We start from the raw sequence: 16995 nt of genomic DNA on the forward strand, positions 1-16995 counted from the left end.
TAACCCATCACGGAGCTCCACAAATCCACTCTGACCAGCTCAAAACCTCTGAACGGAGGCCAGCAGGCCTAGGCAGCTCTGAACAGGTCCGTGGCCACGGTCCTGTGTTCCCTCTCGGCGGCCGGCACCTGACGGTCAGGGGACAGGAGCCCTCGTGGCACCAGCCAGGACTGGGGACAGGGACCCCGCGAGGTGACACGTCACATCACTGAGGTGGGACTGAGTCCCTCTGCCGCGTTCATGTTTGTGCTGAAGGGAGAACTGAAGAAAGAGGAAGGAAAGGTTATTATGACAAGTGTGGGATTTGGTTCCGACTCAGGGACTTTCCCTTTTCACCAAACATCTTCCTCACTGCTGCTGTCAGCGGGGTTGAGTTAGCCGAATGGCTCTCGGCATGCCGCTGGCTGTGCCAGCTAGCCCTCCAGGGATGCGGACGGAGGGTGCAGCTGCGCCCGGGCAGCTCCGCAGGGTCTTGGGACCCTCCACGGCCACCCCAGGCTGCCGGGGCAGCCCCCGGGCAACTGCTGCCCAGAGCTGAGGCCACCAGGAGCTGCCACCAAGCACGCCCTGGGCACTGCACACAGTCCTACGGAAATCGTTCTACCGCTTACCCTTCCCAAGCCACAGCTTCCACATACATCTGCCTCCTGCCCACGCAAGCCTGTACGCTGAAGTCTCCTAGAAAAACAGCACCAAGGACTGAGCCTGGGCTTTATTTTTTCCATTAGAAAAGAAATGAACAGTGACAAGACATTTAGACGTTGCTTAAAGTGTCCAAGCAGATTTTTCTAACTGCAGGGGAAAAAAAAAAAAAAAGATTCTGGCTCAGAGTGACAAGAGGTCACAAGAACTGTTGAAGGAAATCTACTTGCAGATAGAAGCATTGTTAAATACACAAATTAGTAGAGAGTGGGTTATGAAAACATTACCCCCTTGGGTTGGTTAAAAAATTTGATCTGACAGTAATTTCATAGCTTCCTTGCGTAAGCAAGATTCTGCAAGCAGCCTGAGGGAATAAGTGATGGTGCAATATCACATTTTCACTTGCGGAAACCACGGCCCTCGATTGCAAATCAGCCATGGAGAAGCATCATCCCACCATGGTGAGGGGAAGGAGAGACAAACACTGATAATGTTGATTGCAATAGGATTTTATTCAATATCTTTATTTGTATTAAAAAAAGCTTAAAATTTAAATATGCTGCATGCTAAGAAAACACACTGATGCACCATACTGTTATAAAACACATTTCTTTGCGCTCTCAGTTTTTGAAGTTGCAAGACGGGCCGCAGGTAGATTTGGTCCCAGGCGGGGAATGCCAGACTGCTGAACTCGTGCGCTTGAAGTAGCGGGGCTTGCTCTTGCCGAAAATATCCTCCAGCTTCGGGCTTGGAATTAGCCCAAAGAGTTGGTCAACATTCACTGGGTGATAGTATTGGTGTAAAATGGCTTGATTAAGCTGAGACCCTATGGAAACAACCACAGCAGAGCAGCAGACTCGTAAATAAATTTTCAGTGCTCGGCTTAAGGTGCCCTTTCCCCGCAGGACAGTTACTCTCCTTCCACACCTGAAAAACTGTAACCTGTGCAGTGAGCACAGTTATGAGCTTTCCTGCTCGGTGCCAAGCTCTGAAGCCCACACCCATCTCCGGGCTGCCGGCAGCACCTCTTCAAAGTTACTCAGCACACCAGGCACCCCAAACCCACCACGCCTTGGTTTCCTCAGGAGGATGAGCCCCCACCGTTCCTCTCACACCCTCAGAGGTCTTTGGTTTAACTTTGGCACAACAGCACTTGCAAGAAAGCAGCCCCAGCGCTGCTGAAGCCTCACACGCCCCTGGACTGCACTTTGGGGAAGCTGAGACTGCACCAAGCGAGTCTGGAAAGCTCCAGCTTCCCGGGGAAGGGATTAGAGGAAGCTGAACCAAACCTGGCACCTACCATCAGCCCAGGCAGGGACAGGCTTCCGAGGCTCATTTTCATCATCTGTGGAGTCGTCGCTGTTCAGATCCATCCCGTAGTTATTTTCGTTTACCTTCAGGGATGTGGATTCCATTGTGCCCTTCAGGGGCCCCAAGCAGGATGCAGAGATCGATTTCTGGAACCGGAGAGAGCATGGATGGGAGCAGGAAGCCAAGCTTTGAGCTTGCCTGGCCACGGCAGGCCGACTACGAACCACGCAGCCCTTTGCGGGCACCTCAAAGCTCTGGCACCAGCAGGATGAACAGACTGTGCAGATGTATACACACATCTGTGCAAACAAAAACTGTCAGCATGCTCGGTGACACAATAACTACTTTTAACCCTTTTCCCCTCCTGTTTTTTGTAGGAAAGCCCTAGAACATACCACATATGCCTGAGCACTTGGCTTTGGCACACATGGCTCCACCGCTCAGACCCTTTTGTGTTTCACTGCTTTCAGGCTCCAGAGCTCTGAGTCACCGCACAGAGAAGCCGAGCGGGGAGAAGAGGAACGGGTCAGGCCCGGGACAGGAGGGTTCACGGGCGAGGCAGTGATCTGTGCCTGAGCAGCCTTTTCTCCACGCTCCGGTTACCGGCTCTAAGCGGCTCCAGGTCAAACGGGCCCCGGGAGAGCCGGTGGCCGGAGCGGGGCTGCTACAGCGCGCTGACGCCTCATGACGTGCTGCCATCCTGTGGCCGCTCCCAGCATCTTTTCCAAGAGAAAACACTTGGTTTTCCGTCAGTTCCCACCCCCCGTGTCGAGCTCCCGGCCAAGCACCCCAAGGGACAGACATGCCCATCCCCTGCACAGATGCCTGCTAAGCCCAGCAGCCCACACCGAGGATTTCATTTCCTGCTCCAGCTCTGACGATAAACATCCGCAGGCTGGCTCCAAACCACAGGAGCCAGTTAGACACCAGACTCGTTTTATTCGAGGGCTCTGCTGGAAGCAGGACTCACCTTCACAGTTTTGCTCAGCCATGTGCCACAGGCAGCAGTCAATGCTTCTGGTTGCCTGATTTTTTTCTCCTCTTCCAGCTGCTGCTGGGGCTTCTGCAGACCATCTTCTTCCTGTTAAGACATAAGAATTAAGTCATTCTTCACATTCAGCCAAGCAAAACAATCAGGGTATCTCGGAGCGAGCCAGACAGCGACTCCTGTCTTTGCTCAGATCCAGACCAACAAGGGCTCTAGAGCCCATGCTCACCTTTACTGCTTTGAGCCTGGCATTAGAAGCCACGGCAGTGGATTCTGGTTGCTTGGCTCTCTTCTCCTGCCCAGGCAGCTGGTAGAGCCTTTTTGGGCTCTCTTCCTCCTAATAAGAGAAAAAATTTCCACTGCTTACACGCCATTTCAGTCCAGGAGTTTCTTCTCCTGTACTACTCAGTGGGGAAGAGCTGACAGGAGGGCAAGAGCTGCAGGGACTTTGAATTATATTCATCTCTCTCATCTGGAGGAGCTTTGCTGTGGCTCCCTCCAGCCCAGGTGCCGGCAACGTATGAAGAATTTAGACCTTCATTAAAATTACATAGCACAAATAGGAGTTTGAATGTCATGGACCTAGTGAGTGAGAGCAGCCAGAGCAAATGTAGGAGGAATTTATCCTTAAGAGGAATAGCATTTGAGGGGTTGATTAATGAAGAAGGCAAAAGAAAGAGTGATGTTAAGAATAGAGAGTGGAAAGAAAATGTTACTGTGGTATTTTGAGACAAAGTCTTGACTTAAGCCATACCATTCTTTGCGTAAGTGCACATGAAGTTACATGAAACCATACGATACCTGAAGTTTGTCATGGGGATCTCATCCTCCAAAAACAGTGAGTGAATGTAGTAGGAAAAAATAAGTAAATCTCTTACTAATTTCCATATTCATTTAAGTATCAGTGAGTGCCATTTGGAGGTGTTCTTCCAAGTGCCATTGCACATCATCCACCTGGTGACGGGGCTGAGAAGGCTCACCTGTTCACAAAAAACCAGTCAACCTCAACTTTATCCACAGAGTTGGCTTACCCTTGCGCAAACCCCAACTCCTTACAATAACGTGTTTGGCTTGTCATTGGTTTCATTGTATTTGTTCCTCTAAATAACATAATAGCAAATGCTAAAACCTTAAACACAGCACTTGGAAAACAAGTCTGATCTTAAAATATGCCTCGCTAGTTTACAACAGAGAAGTTCCAAGACCACTTCGACTCCTCACCTTTATGTTTTTTTCAGTAAACACTGGTGACTCCAGCTGTGGTTGGGGTCCCTTCTCTTTCCCTCGCTGTTTGTGATCCCTGGGGAAAAAAAAAGTAATTTAGTTTTAGAGGAAAGCACACCCTGCCCTGAGCATAATCTTATAGCCTCTTGCTTCAGTGCCCAAACCTTTGGGACAGCCTGACGCTCACACCAGTCTCCCAGTTTCAGCAACACTATTTTATTTACTGCTTCGCCATGCCTGTTGCCAAGTCCCCTCCTCCAGGACAGAAACAAGCCAATACCTCTCCTTCGCTTGTTCCAGCTGTTGCTGCTCTACAAGATTTTTCAGTTCCAAGACTTTCTTTCCTTTTTCTTTCACTTCATCCTCTCTCCTTTTCTGCAGTGGTTCTTGCTGCTCAAATTCATCTTCCTCCTGAAGAAGAAAGAAGAAAACCCTTGTAACCCTCCAGCTCAAGTGGGGAAAGATGGGAGAATACAAAGCGAATGCTTTGAGACAACCTGTGCTAGCTGATCTCATTCTTACCTTCCACAGCCTGCCTACCAGTTGGGTGGTCTCTCCCTTCTGTCCCCACAAGCACCCACGTTCAAACCCAACATCAACTGTTGAGACAAATCTCACTGCATGGACCCTAAAATCTCTGCAGCAGGAGCGGCAGGGACTTCCCTGCCCCCCAGGTCAGAACAGTGCGCAGGGTCCCTGCTACTCCTTTCCTTTTCTACACGCAGGAAGGACCTAGCGTTGCTCTTACCACCCTCAGTGCCTTCTGCTTCCGTGTATCAGCTTCCCCATGCTTCTTCGACAGCTTTTTCTTGCTCCGCTCCTCTGCCACTTTCTCTTCCCGCCCTTGCGAGAGGCGCACCTGAGAAAGCCACACGTGTCTGCCCCGCCACCCCCACGGACACCTTGTCCAGAGGGAGGGCAGGGACTGCGTCTGATATCCCAGGTCCTAACGAGACCGAGAACCCAACGCCCAGCAACCGGCACACGTACACTGGATTTAGCGCCAGCCTCGCACAGCAAGTCCACAGCTCACTACAGGCCACGTGAAGAGACACCCAGCGCTTGGAGTGACAGGAGAAAGGAGCACAGAGACCATGACACAACCCCAAAATACATGCCTCCATCTTGCAAGTGATTCTCTGCAGAACAAGGGGATCCAGCATCTGGTTTCCCTTTGCCCGCAGCGCTGCTGTCGACTAACTGAACTGCAGCACAAGCGGGTGATGTGAAAGCTGACTGAGCGCCACAGACGCGGTTCCTTCACCCACACTGTCTGTCCCTGCAGAAGCTCTGGCACGTCCGCAGCAGCAGACTAGCTGGGGCTGCGCGTACTTTTGGCCACTCAGGTTTTGGGAAAGGCCGAAAGGAGCACAATTCCTTTGTTTTCTAAGGCTGACCCTTTCTAAAGGTCGCAAACGTCCTTCTCCCAAAGGCTCCTGGGGCCCCGGGTCAGGCAGGCACAGCCTCACTCAGTCCTACAGAACCCACGCAGTTGCACAAGAGCAGCAACAGTGTCTAGCATGCTCTTCATCTTCTACCTGTCCTCAAAAGAGGGCCAGGCAAGGCTTTAACACACAAACACAATACAGATACACATGGAGCCACGAGCATCCCTTGCACGCTCTGTAGCTACTCTTTCCCACCATGTCTTTGCAACTCCCTGCAAGCACCGTGGCTTCACTGTCTGTAATGTTTTGTGCGAACAGCTCACTGAGTGCGCTGTGAGTGAGTAAGGCTGTCTCATCTGCAGGGCCTGCTCACAGGACAGTCAAGAGCACCACAAACACTGCATGTCAGAACATGAATGTTTAGAACCACTGCAGAGGTATGGAGAACAAAAGCCTCCTCTTGTCAGAATCTCAGTGTCTCTGATGCAGACTTACCCACCGCCGCATTACTCACCATCAGCTGCAATCCTGTGCTTGCACGTATCGTGCCAATGGCCCGTTTGTACCCTCCTGGTCTTGCAGCTCACCAAGATAACGTCACAGTACTGAGCGGTCCAAAGCTTGGTCAGGCTTCTTACCTTCTCATCATTCTGTAAAAGCTTCTGCTCCACCCGCTTTTTCTTCTCTTCTTCCATTTGTTCCACCCGCTCCCGAGCCTGCAGTGCCTTCCTCAGACGCTCTTCCCTCTTCCTGGGCAGTGCGTGTGCAAGAGGGGCTTGTTAGCTTTGTCTGCTCTAGCAGAGAGGATGATGGGGGAACAGGGACTTGCCACGGTAAATCGGGGAAAACGGTTATTTTGCTTGACTTGCTTTGGCTGAGCTTAGTCTCAGCTCGCTTCTGGACTAAGTTCAGACTTTAGCAGGTGCTTTGCACTGGTGCAGTTCTTACCCCATGAGCCATAACAGCAGGGCTCAGGGTGCCCAGGCAGCATCACTTGCTAAGTGCTCCTTCCACGCGGGAGGCACAAGGCAGGGTACAGCAGTGCTGTCCGCCTGGCAGGGAAGGAGCAGGAGGTAAGGGACCCAACTCACTGCTTCATTTCTGCCTGCCGCCGTCTCTTTTCCTCCTCCACTTTCTTTTTCCTCTGTTCCTCAGCCTCCTGCTTCTTCCTGAGGCTTTCCAGTCTCTGCCGCTCCTTCTCCTGAAGGGAGATGAGTTCAGACTACACCAATTGCCTGTTTCTACCCTCAGGCTGCTTGTGCACAGGCAGCTAGAGGCTAGGCAGCCTGCTACACAAAGAAGTCACTGTCAGAGTCATGTTCACCCACACACCGGGATGGGAAGTGAATCGTAGGGAAGAAACAACGCAGGTTTGGCACCAGTGCTTATTCAACTAATAAGAGCAGAAGAGTCATGGGTATGGGGGGGGGGGGGAAAACACCTCTGTCCTTCAGCTGTAGAGGACAAGTTTAGGCAAGGAACAGCACACTCCTGTGGTAGGTGACCACCTGTAGGAAATGCTTCTTGCTGGGGACAGCATTACCTATGCCAGCAGCTGGCAGAATGGGCACAGTGCAAGTAGTCTTGCTTAGAGGCCAAAAGGTTCCCTAGCAGTTCCCAGCCCCAGCAGAACACACCTGCAGAGAGATCCTGCCACCTCACCACTGGTGTGGCCCGTTTACGTATTTGGACAGAGCTGCATGGATGCCAGTGTGAGGGGAAAGAGCTGCCAGTCCCCGTGAGGCAAGAAGCACAGCCGTTATAATCTTCCAGCCCCCATGGTTAAGGGTGTTGTTACTTACAACAAAGTCTCCCTGTAGAGAAGAGACAAAAAAATTAAGGGTTTGGAATTAAACACTAGAACCCCCCTTCACAGCACACGCACCCCGTTCTTGGCTCCTTACCAGTATGTGGCAGGGAACCCACTGCCTGACCCCCCACTGCCTGTGTCTGTCAGCCCTGCAGCAGCAGTTATTGACACACAAGGGCAGATTCCACTGCAAAGAGAAAAGCTTCCCACTGTCCTATGGTTCAACAGCCCCAGAACATAGAATGTTTCTGCTGACTAGACAGAGCAGCTGAGATTTCTCTGCATCCGAGGAAGGTTTGAGGATCGGTGCTAGAAACCCTAGCCAATAACCATGTGTGTGGACAGACTATGCCAGGCAACACCAACCAGTCTCCCTCCCCTGAGGAGGCTGAAGCAGAATCGTGAGGCCAGTTTGCTACGAGGACCTGCACTGATCCATGGTAGCAGACAGAACTAGGAATATGTTTGTGCTTTGCTAAGCAAACTATCCCTCCTGCCACTGCCCCAAACTCCATCCCCTCCTCCAGCCCTGCGAGGGAAGGTGGGACTCTGACGCACCTTAAGATCAGGTCGGGTGGGAGTGTTGCGTTTGATGAAGTTCTTCACGACGCCCCCACGTCCTGTGGGCCCTGGGCTCGTGAGCAGCTGGTTTCGCTGCACAGCCTGCAGGAAGTTTTTCCATGGTCTAACCACCTAAGAGGAGAAGATTGAGGGAAGTCGGTACCTGCCAGGGAAAGGGAGGCAAAGAAGGGCCACGGCACCCACTCACCTTGCTAGCTGGAGAGGAAGAAGGTGGAGTCTGGTTTGCTGAATTCTTGTGCTTGTCATCCAAAGGGGAAAGGGTACGAACCCCTGTCTGCTGCCCATTCCATATAACCCCCATTGCTTGTTTATAGCTTCTTGTCCTGATGGCATTAGGAAGAGGCACATTAGGTGACCATCACGCTCCCCAGTCAGAAGCATTTACTTGTGTTACACGCTTCCCTCTGCTCGCTGCCACCAGGGGACATGGGCCTCCGGGGAGCCCAGCCAGCCCCGTGGCAGGGGCACCATCCAGCCGGGATGAGGACAGCAAAGGCACACCACAACTTGCAGGAGAACACCCAGGTTCCAGAGCAGTAACGTACAACATCACGCTCACTCTCCACTCTGAGTCTCAGCGAGCAAGAAGTCTTTGTTCTATGGGGTATTAACAGCACAAGACAGACCTGACCCCTGTGTGTCTGCAACTAGCCAGCCTAGCTCACCTCACCAGCAGGGTTTCACGTGCTTTATAAATACTTTGGACGCTCACAGATTTACCCACATCAGAAATTACTTCACTTGCATCCCCTAATTCCAGGGAAAAACAGGGGGGACAGCTTCACCGCACAGTCAGGACCCAATCCAGCAGCAGCCTGAGGAAGGCTGCAGATCCTGACCCATCACACATGTATCCACGTGAAAACAGAGGTTACTGTTACTCCCCTTCCTACCCATGACCCACAGCAAGTTCACCTCAGCAAAACCAGGACAGGAGACTGAGGGCAAAGCTAAAAGCAGCTGAAATCCCGTGTGAAAGACCAGTAATACAAGCAGTGAGGAAACACGTCAGGTATTCCAGACACTAGCACAAGATAAAAATAAATACATCAGTCACCTACTCATGTTGCCTTCTGAAACTACTCCTGGACCACCCCTTTATGAGCCAGAGTCATATCTAAGCTGTGAGATAACTGTGCTATCTTAGTCACCTCTGCTTTGTGCAGGAGCTCACGTGTCTGCTTCCCAAGCCAGACCTGGCTCCCAGACCCAAACAAAGCTCAAGAAGTCACAAGGAACTCCCAGGAGATGAGATTTGGCCAAAGAAGATTTCAAAGCTACATTGGAAGGGGGGTAAAGGTATGGAAACAAACGCTGAAGGCTTTTAAAAACAAATTACTAAAAAGGCCAGGCCCGAGTCCTACCAGACCACTGGCTCATTCCTCCTCCTTGCAAGTGTCTCGTACCAGATGCGTGAGGGATTCTCCTGGGACTTGGCACAGTGGGGTTGTTCCTGGTTCTCATTCTGGGGTTCACTGTTGGGATTTACACAGTTTCCTGTGAAGAAACCTGTAGTTAGCACCATGTGCAAGGCATCCCGCAGGGCTCCGCTTCTTGTCCCCGGCTCTCGTGTGCTCAGAGCCCCGTGGCATGTAACCAGAAGTCAGAGTGGCCACCTGGAATATCAGTGTTGTATACCACACTGGGAAGCATGTTGTAGTACGCATCCTGTACAGACCCTTCTCAGCAGGCACAACCTACCCCACCAAAAGGGTCTCCAGCTACAGCTGCTTATCAGATCCTACGGTTCGCACAGAGGATAAACAAAAAGCCTGAATCTCTCCATCTCTTTGCTTTCAGGCACGGTAAGTAAACAGGACCTGTAGATCCTCACATAACTAAACCCAGAGGAAAGGGATGGCAAGGTGCTTTAACAGAATGTTACACTATGTGGAAGATTAATCTCCTTTAAAAGTGTCCCCATCTACTCATTACACAAACTGAAGCTGGACAGGACAGCATTTGTCTCAAGGCTTGGACACATTTAGAAGATGTCCTTGCTTATCTAATTGCATGTCTCATCTCTTCAGGAGATCAAAATTTACCTGAAAAGTGACAACCTGGTCAGAGTTGGGTTTGTGTCAACAAGTCCCAGATTTTCCACAAACCCTCATGTTGACTCCCTGGTCTGTGTGTCTTTGGGGCTTCATGCAAGAAAAGCAAGACCAACTCAAAGTTACCTTCCCTGTTCCCTGCCTGCTGCTCAGGAGGAGGTAAGTGCTGTGCAGGAGGGTTGCCAGCTCTTACGCTTTTGCTTGAAATGAGGACATCTTCAGGAGTCTGCAGGAAAAGGAAACAAGCATCCTCTTAGCACAGCTGCTCCAAATAAAAAGGCTACCATGGCCCTGCTGCCCTGAAAGAGCAGTCACTTCCAACTGCTAGGCCAGGGGCTGCTCTCTCAACTAGAGCTGTGCTACGTGGACGCTGACCAGCTCATTTCAGTAACGTGGGGCTGCTCATGAAACACCAGCCTCCACAGGAAGGACAACTGCCCAGCACTTCTCAGCCACAGCAGGAGCTTTACAAACCCAAACTCCAAAGTCAAAGTGCCTTGGGAATGACAGGCAGCTTCTACACACCTCGGAGATATCAATTTTCCAACCACAGATATTCCAGTCCTGAAAGACAAGTCCCTGTGAAGCGTTTCAGGTTAAGATCATTAGGCACTTCAGGTACCATTGCGGTATATTCACAGGAGGACAGGTAGCAAGTTGCTGCAGCACAGCATCCCAGCGAGTTACCAACTACCGTTTTCACCTCAGCTGGTTCGCAGCACAACCACAGGAGATGTTTTTGCCAGCTCAAAGGAGAGGATGGGTTTCTTTATCCTGCTAGCACTGCAGGCTTACCCTAGCTTGTTGCATACACAGCCTCAGCGGCCGAGGAAAGCACATTAGCTTGAACTGCCCTCCTGGTTTTTGTAGCTCAAACCAGCCAGGCAGCAGAGGCAGGCTAAGAACGCACAGTCAATTACCATGTCCAGCTGATGGGCAAAAGCTTGCTGACTCCTGGGAACCTGGCCTAGCACCCCCAAAAGCCCCACGTTGAAGAGGCCTTATCAAGGCACAAGTGCCTCTGCCCAGCAAGAGGTATCGACTCAGGCAAGATGTCCAGACAGTTTGTAGGTTGTTCCTTAGATCTTACCTTTTCACTCGGGGGATTCAGTTCCAGTCCAGGTCTGTAAAAGAAGAACTATTTTAATTATTTCAGCTCTCTGAAGGGTGCGTTATCAGTGATAAAAGTATGCTGAGCCAGCATATGGGACCCCAAGGAAAGTGCAGGTAAATCTAAGTGCATCCAGAGGCACAGGCCTGTTTCAGCCAGGCCAGAGGCAGAGCTGTAAATTCAGTAATCCGTTGCGTTACTGAACATCACACTGACGAGTTTTGTCCCTTTCTGCAGAACTTCCCCGTAGCAGGTAAAAAGGAAGCTCTGAGCCTTAGAGTGTTACCTGGCACCTCTCGGGTCAGACCACAGCTGACTGTCCCCCAGCACCACCAGCTGTTCGGAGGCTGGTTACAGCCAGGAATTGCGGGACATAATTCACACAATGCTGGCCAACACCAGGCAGAGCAACTGCTGGCAGCCTCTCGGGCCTTGTGGCGTAGGCTGGACCCACCCTAACACAGCACTTCACCTCACTGTGCTCTGAACGGAGTTCTGAAAAGGAAGGGCTGTGCCTCAACAGCACAAACTTTGAGGTATCACCCAGCCCCAGGTGACACCACCACCTAAACAGTCTGTTACAAAACCAGTCCTGCATCTGTAATACAAAAGCAACCCATATAGCTTCCTTGCAGGGTTTGCTGTGGTTTCTTCCTGCCTGCTTGACATGGTAGCCTCACCTCACGCTGCTGGTCACATCCTCTTCCACAAAAGCCTCCAAGGAGCTTTGACCTGCAGGAGAAAAACATAAGCTACCTTGGGGATTTCGTTCTGAGGCTTCCCAAGAGCAGCAACGTGTGCGTGGTGGAGCTCAGGTCTCTGTGCAGGCTTTCCTCCCAGGGAACATGCCGATTGCTCATCTCAGCTTTCCCCACCAGCACTTCCACCTCCCTCAAGTGTCACTGACAAACTGGTGTAGGCTGGGAAGGCAGAGAGCTAAAGCAGCAGCTCCTCTGCCTGCAGACTGCTCCAGCTGCACAAACATGCTCTTCCCTGTGTCAGAGATAGCATTTCCCAGTCAATTGACTTCAGCTCCTACCTCCCTACACGGTTTTATGCAGAGATTTGGTGGATTTAGGCTGATTTCATTCCCCCCATAACACCACTTAGCTGAAAGTGTTATAACAAATGCCTAGATACAGTGTGACTCAAAGCTGACAAAACCAAATACCAAAGGCCTCAGTGGTTTATTAGAAGCCAATCTGACTTCAGAAGCAATGATTTTAGAAAGTCCAAATAGCAAAACCTTCCCCAGAGCAGTGGGAGCAGAGGACGTGAGGGGTTTAGTGCTACCAGGAATAGCCTGGATTTCTGAATCTTGTTTCCTCCGATGACTGTGCTGTTTGGTTCTCAGTCCATCCACCCTTCATCTTCACCCAAAAAGCACTTAAGTTCGTCTGCAGATTTCAGCCAAATTTCAGGGGTGGAGACATTCAGTTCCTATAGATTTTTTGGAGGCTTGGCAGAAGACACTGAAATTAAAGCCCCTCCCCAGGGAGCACAACAGTCTCTTCTGACCGGCCACACCGCACACATGGCTAGAACCAGCCAGACCACAGTTTCCCGTTCCCTCTTGGCTTTTTTTGCCCACCCACAACCTATGCCAGCCAACGTCCAGTCCCTGTGCCTATGCCCCAGCAGATGCTTCCTTCACCTGCTGCAGAAAACATGGCCTGAGACTTGGTCCGACAGCAGACGAGGACCTGAAGATTGCACCCCGAGGACGCTACGAGGAGCCAGAGTTAATATGGATGAGCAGCTCCACAGCTGCTTACTCCCCACACCAAAGCAGAGAAGCTGATTTAGCCAAATGAATGCGCTCAACAACTGAAAGAAACTTACAGCTCACTCTGCTGGAAGCAGAGGATGATTCTCGCGCCGCTGCCTTCTTTGAAATGGCCCTGCTGATAGACCTCCGGATCATGCTCTCTCTTTTGCTGGCCAGCGAATATTTTTCTGCCAAGGAGGCCCTACGGCTCTTGTGGGGGCCACCGACAAAGCTTCGGCGTCCAGAGCAACGGCGTGTTTTGGATCTCACTGTGTTCGTTTTGCTGTCAGAGTCCTGGAAAAGCACCTTTTCGAGGCCTTGAGGAGACCGATCTCCTTGGAGCATGGCAGGATCTCCATTTCTAGCAGCCTTGGGAGTGGAGGTGCTTGCTTTTCTTTTGGGGGCTTCCTCTGCCTCCCTGCTGCCATCCTGCAGCTCAATGCCTGCATCCCCCTCGGGCAACAGCTCCCCGGCTGCACAGGCTGCATCACTGCTGTCGGCACCCTGAGGGCAGTCCTGATTATCCGTCTTCGCCGCGGGACCTTCTGCCGGCCGTTTCCCAGCCAGCGCTGGGAGCTCAGTTTTAACACCAGCCTGGGAGCTCGCTGCAGAGCTGGGCACAGACACCTCTTCCCCCTGATGGCTGGCATTCTGGGCTCGCTCTTTGCTGGGGCGCCTTTGGGAACTTGGCTTGGAAGACACTGGCTTGATGCTGCTTCTCCTTCTGGACAGCCTTAAATAAAAACAATTTTAATGAGGTGTTGAACAAGTCTCCCACTCCCAAATGATTTTTAGAAGAAAACCCACAACCACCAGACAACAAGTTTTGAAATGAACCTGCAGGCTTCTTCCCTCCACCATCCCCCCTCACAGCCCATCTCTTACCCCTGATGACACACAGGAGCTGAGCCTTGAGAGCTCGTAGATGAGCTCTGGCAGATTTAGCTGGAACAATTTAGGAATCGCTGCTTACTGCTGCCTGCAAGATGTGTTTTGCTGGACGATACTGTTCTATACCATAGGCAGGAATGCAGGGCACATACCCTCACTGCAAGCATCCCTGCTGTCAGCCTGCACTGACTCGCAAATATAGGTTGCATGATATGGACACAAACTGCAGCAGCTGGGGTACAGGACACTGGTTGCCCCACAGCCCCGGGGCAGAGCTGGCACCAGGGGACAGTAAAGTCACACCGTTACAATCAACTCCACTCTGCCTTGAGCAAAGTACAGACATCCACACAGGGAGGGGTTTTTGGATCAAAGGCATCGAAGTCTCCCATGATCAGCTTCGTGAGGAAGTCTCCCCTGTGGAGATCTACAAGATCCCAGCTAGAAAGAGAAGACTCTGCTGCTCCCTGGCAGGCTGCTCAGGGTAAGACACACCACAAGCAGGGACCCAAGCACTGAGCAAACATCCACGCCTCTAAATACAGTTTGTGACCGGGCTGGGAAACACAGCAATGCTGCCATACACGCGGTAGCGGATAGCATAATCCTGAGAAAGGCAACAAAACCAATACCTGCACAGTTAGGACTCGCAGTTCCTTGAGTTACTGTTATTTAAGAGAAATTTATCAGGCACAGTAACTGTCTCTAGTTCTATCACTTCAGTTAAACCTGACCAACTACACAGAGACCTAGGAAACTCTGGCAGTGAAATCCTCTTTGCTCCATCAGGTAACTTGCCACAAGAGGACGGAACCATGCACTTGATCAGCAAGTCAAGAAGGTGGACAAATCCAAATCCAACGGACAATCTTGGTTGTCCAGAGAAAGGCAAAGTGACCCAGAGACAGCCAGGTCAAGTGGGGAGATTGGAGACAAAGGTGAAATGGGGAGCTAACGTGGAAGTGTACAACAGCTAGAAAAGGTAGCTAAGAAAACCCACCGTGGTGTAAGAACAGTTTTACAGCCCAAGGTGCAGGACCACCAGCAAGCAGCGATTGTCCTACTGCCAGTAGCCAAGCTGATACCTCTACCTCCTTAAGTTCTCTTTCTGACCTCTAGCAAGAAGAGATACTTCTTGCTAGAATTAGCGATAAAGACTACTGATTGGGAAATGCGTAACTAACAATATAGTAAGAAATATACACAGAAAAACAGAGCAATGAAAATAACAATGGCCTGACCCCGTGGGATGGAGTACAATGTGCTGAACTGCAGCATGAACTTCCTGTTGACAAATGACCGCCTGCCCAGGCATTTTGTCACATCAGCAGATCTTTCTCAAACCTAAGTTTAAATGAGGTAAAATTCACGCAAGACTTTTTCAGGGGAGCATCCAGCTGCCACCTGAAGACTAACAGTATGTCTTAAGAGCTCTCCCCACTTAGAACTGCAACATTTTCTTCTCCTGCCCTCCTTCACCACACACACACATGAACTTCCCACGCTCCCTTACTATTCTTGCTGTTCTCTCCATCCTCCATGTCTGGTTTCTGACAGTCATTTAGTTCTAACTCTTCCTGCCCAACTTCTGTGGGTTTTTCACTACGGTAATTAAATTTTAAGTGCCTTAATGCATAAACAGCTCACTACTGTGCACCCAGTGATGAGGTTTGGGTCACATTACAGTGACTGCCAGTGCGCCTACCCTCAGCTCACAGAAGCTGACCACAGCATGAGAGCAGATACAGTCAGCTACTGCGAAGCAGTGGCACGGAGGAAGTTAATTAGCATCACAGCCATCCCTGACTGCACATGCAGTTACATCACGGCCTACACCATCCTGCCTTGGAATCTGTTTGCAGGCAACTGCTGTCTACTTAAGACTAGTTTTAAAAACCTCAAGCATGGTTGGTTCACTTGGACTTTCCACTCTACTTTCACCGCTAATCCCCTTGAGCCTTTCTGCCTGCCGGTTCAGACAATGACCGTGGACATGCCGCTCCTGCACGTCACTGGTAGCGAGTTCCACTCTCAGGTTCTCTCAGGCACCAGCACAAAGGTTTAGGGACTGAATGCCAGTAGCAACCTCGGGTCAAAAATCGTGCTGAAACAAAATCAAATCAAACGAAAACCAAATCCAAACAGACAGGAAAATAGAATATTTATTATTTGTTGCTTATAACCAGAAAAAAAGAAAATACCCAAAAATGAAAGTGAAGGAAACCAGCCAACTCTATCCCAAGCTTTCAAAAGAATCAAAGTGTTGATTGACCTTGACATGCCCTTTTAAGTGTTTTTGCAAACTCAGGGAATAAAGCGGCTATTTATGTGTACATGGAAACAGTTACTATTTTGTTTCAGTCTTAAATGTTGTCCAACAGAGCCAGAACAAACTGACTCACCTACCTCCTCCTGTTTGGTTCCTTATTTTCATCTTTCAGGCAGGAAGACTGCCTTTTCTTGGGACGCCTCCTCTGTGATGGTGTTTTGGGCATTAATTCAGGTTCAGCCCCAAAGTTGCTGTAGGGCAGACAAATGCAGAAGACAGAGATTGCTTCCCAAACTGCCCAAAGCAATGCTATCCACAAACCAGGGTCGCTCATTGAGGAGCGCTGGGTGAGAAAGGTGCAAGGGAGATGTACCACCACCAGGCACCACGGCCCAAACCCGGCTGCCGAACCCACCGCCGTGCCAAGCCAGTCACGCAGCTGTGACACCCAGGGCCTGCCAGGCCTCGCACCGGGGCTGGCCCACCACCAGCCGGCTCCCTGGGAACGGAGCGGTGCCCCTGAGGGCAGCCCCTACCTATCCAGCATCCTCAGGCCCTGCTCCTCCACCTCCCGCAGCCAGGCCAGGTGCTTGTGCTCGGCATTGTGGAGGAACCGGGACAGCCTCTGCCCGCACACCTCCAGCAGCCGCGTAGGACCGCCGGCCTCCGCCATGGCCCTGCCTGAAAGACAGCGGGAGAGGCAAAGGCTGGCGGGCACCGGGACACCCCTCCGGCGGGAGCGGGAGGGCCAGGCCCTGCCTCAGAGCGGGGTGCGAGGGCAGGCCAGGGCGTGCTGCTGCACCCCGGGAAGGCACAAGCCCAGCACTTAGGCCCTGAAGGCCCCTCCACCCAACCCCCCCGCGGCGGGACAGGCCCACGGGGCCGTGACTGGGGCCTCAACCAGCCTCACTGCCGCCTCAACCGGGCGGCCGCAAACATAGCCTCCCCTCCCGCCCC

The 16995-nt window shown here is 51.4% G+C and overlaps 1 protein-coding gene across 1 annotated transcript; it reads right to left on the reverse strand.

Annotated features, from left to right (window-relative positions):
* Window positions 1–1155: 1155 nt before the first annotated feature.
* Window positions 1156–16946, reverse strand: LOC129207417 (inner centromere protein A-like). The gene is made up of 19 exons (XM_054828318.1): window positions 16575–16946; window positions 16176–16289; window positions 12953–13611; window positions 11791–11842; window positions 11090–11123; window positions 10126–10225; window positions 9352–9442; window positions 8133–8268; window positions 7922–8056; window positions 7356–7367; window positions 6645–6754; window positions 6192–6303; window positions 4914–5024; window positions 4446–4576; window positions 4163–4241; window positions 3171–3278; window positions 2924–3034; window positions 1943–2099; window positions 1156–1468 (listed from the first exon to the last, which is right to left on the reverse strand). The coding sequence occupies exons 1-19, from the start codon at window positions 16709–16711 to the stop codon at window positions 1263–1265; spliced, it is 2595 nt and encodes an 864-aa protein (XP_054684293.1). The 5' UTR covers window positions 16712–16946; the 3' UTR covers window positions 1156–1262.
* Window positions 16947–16995: the final 49 nt, after the last annotated feature.

Source organism: Grus americana, chromosome 5 (assembly GCF_028858705.1).
Source record: "Grus americana isolate bGruAme1 chromosome 5, bGruAme1.mat, whole genome shotgun sequence".
NCBI classification, from domain to species: Eukaryota; Metazoa; Chordata; class Aves; order Gruiformes; family Gruidae; genus Grus; species Grus americana.

What these genes read in the sequence shown, in the direction of transcription:
- LOC129207417 (XM_054828318.1), bottom strand. Translation starts at nt 16,711, where the DNA reads ATGGCGGAGGCCGGCGGTCCTACGCGGCTGCTGGAGGTGTGCGGGCAG. An exon ending in GAGAATCCCTCACGCATCTG is followed by an intron (nt 8,269 to 9,351) that starts GTACGAGACACT and finishes TAATGCCATCAG; the next exon opens with GACAAGAAGCTATAAACAAG. An exon ending in CTTCCTCTCCAGCTAGCAAG is followed by an intron (nt 8,057 to 8,132) that starts GTGAGTGGGTGC and finishes TTCTCCTCTTAG; the next exon opens with GTGGTTAGACCATGGAAAAA.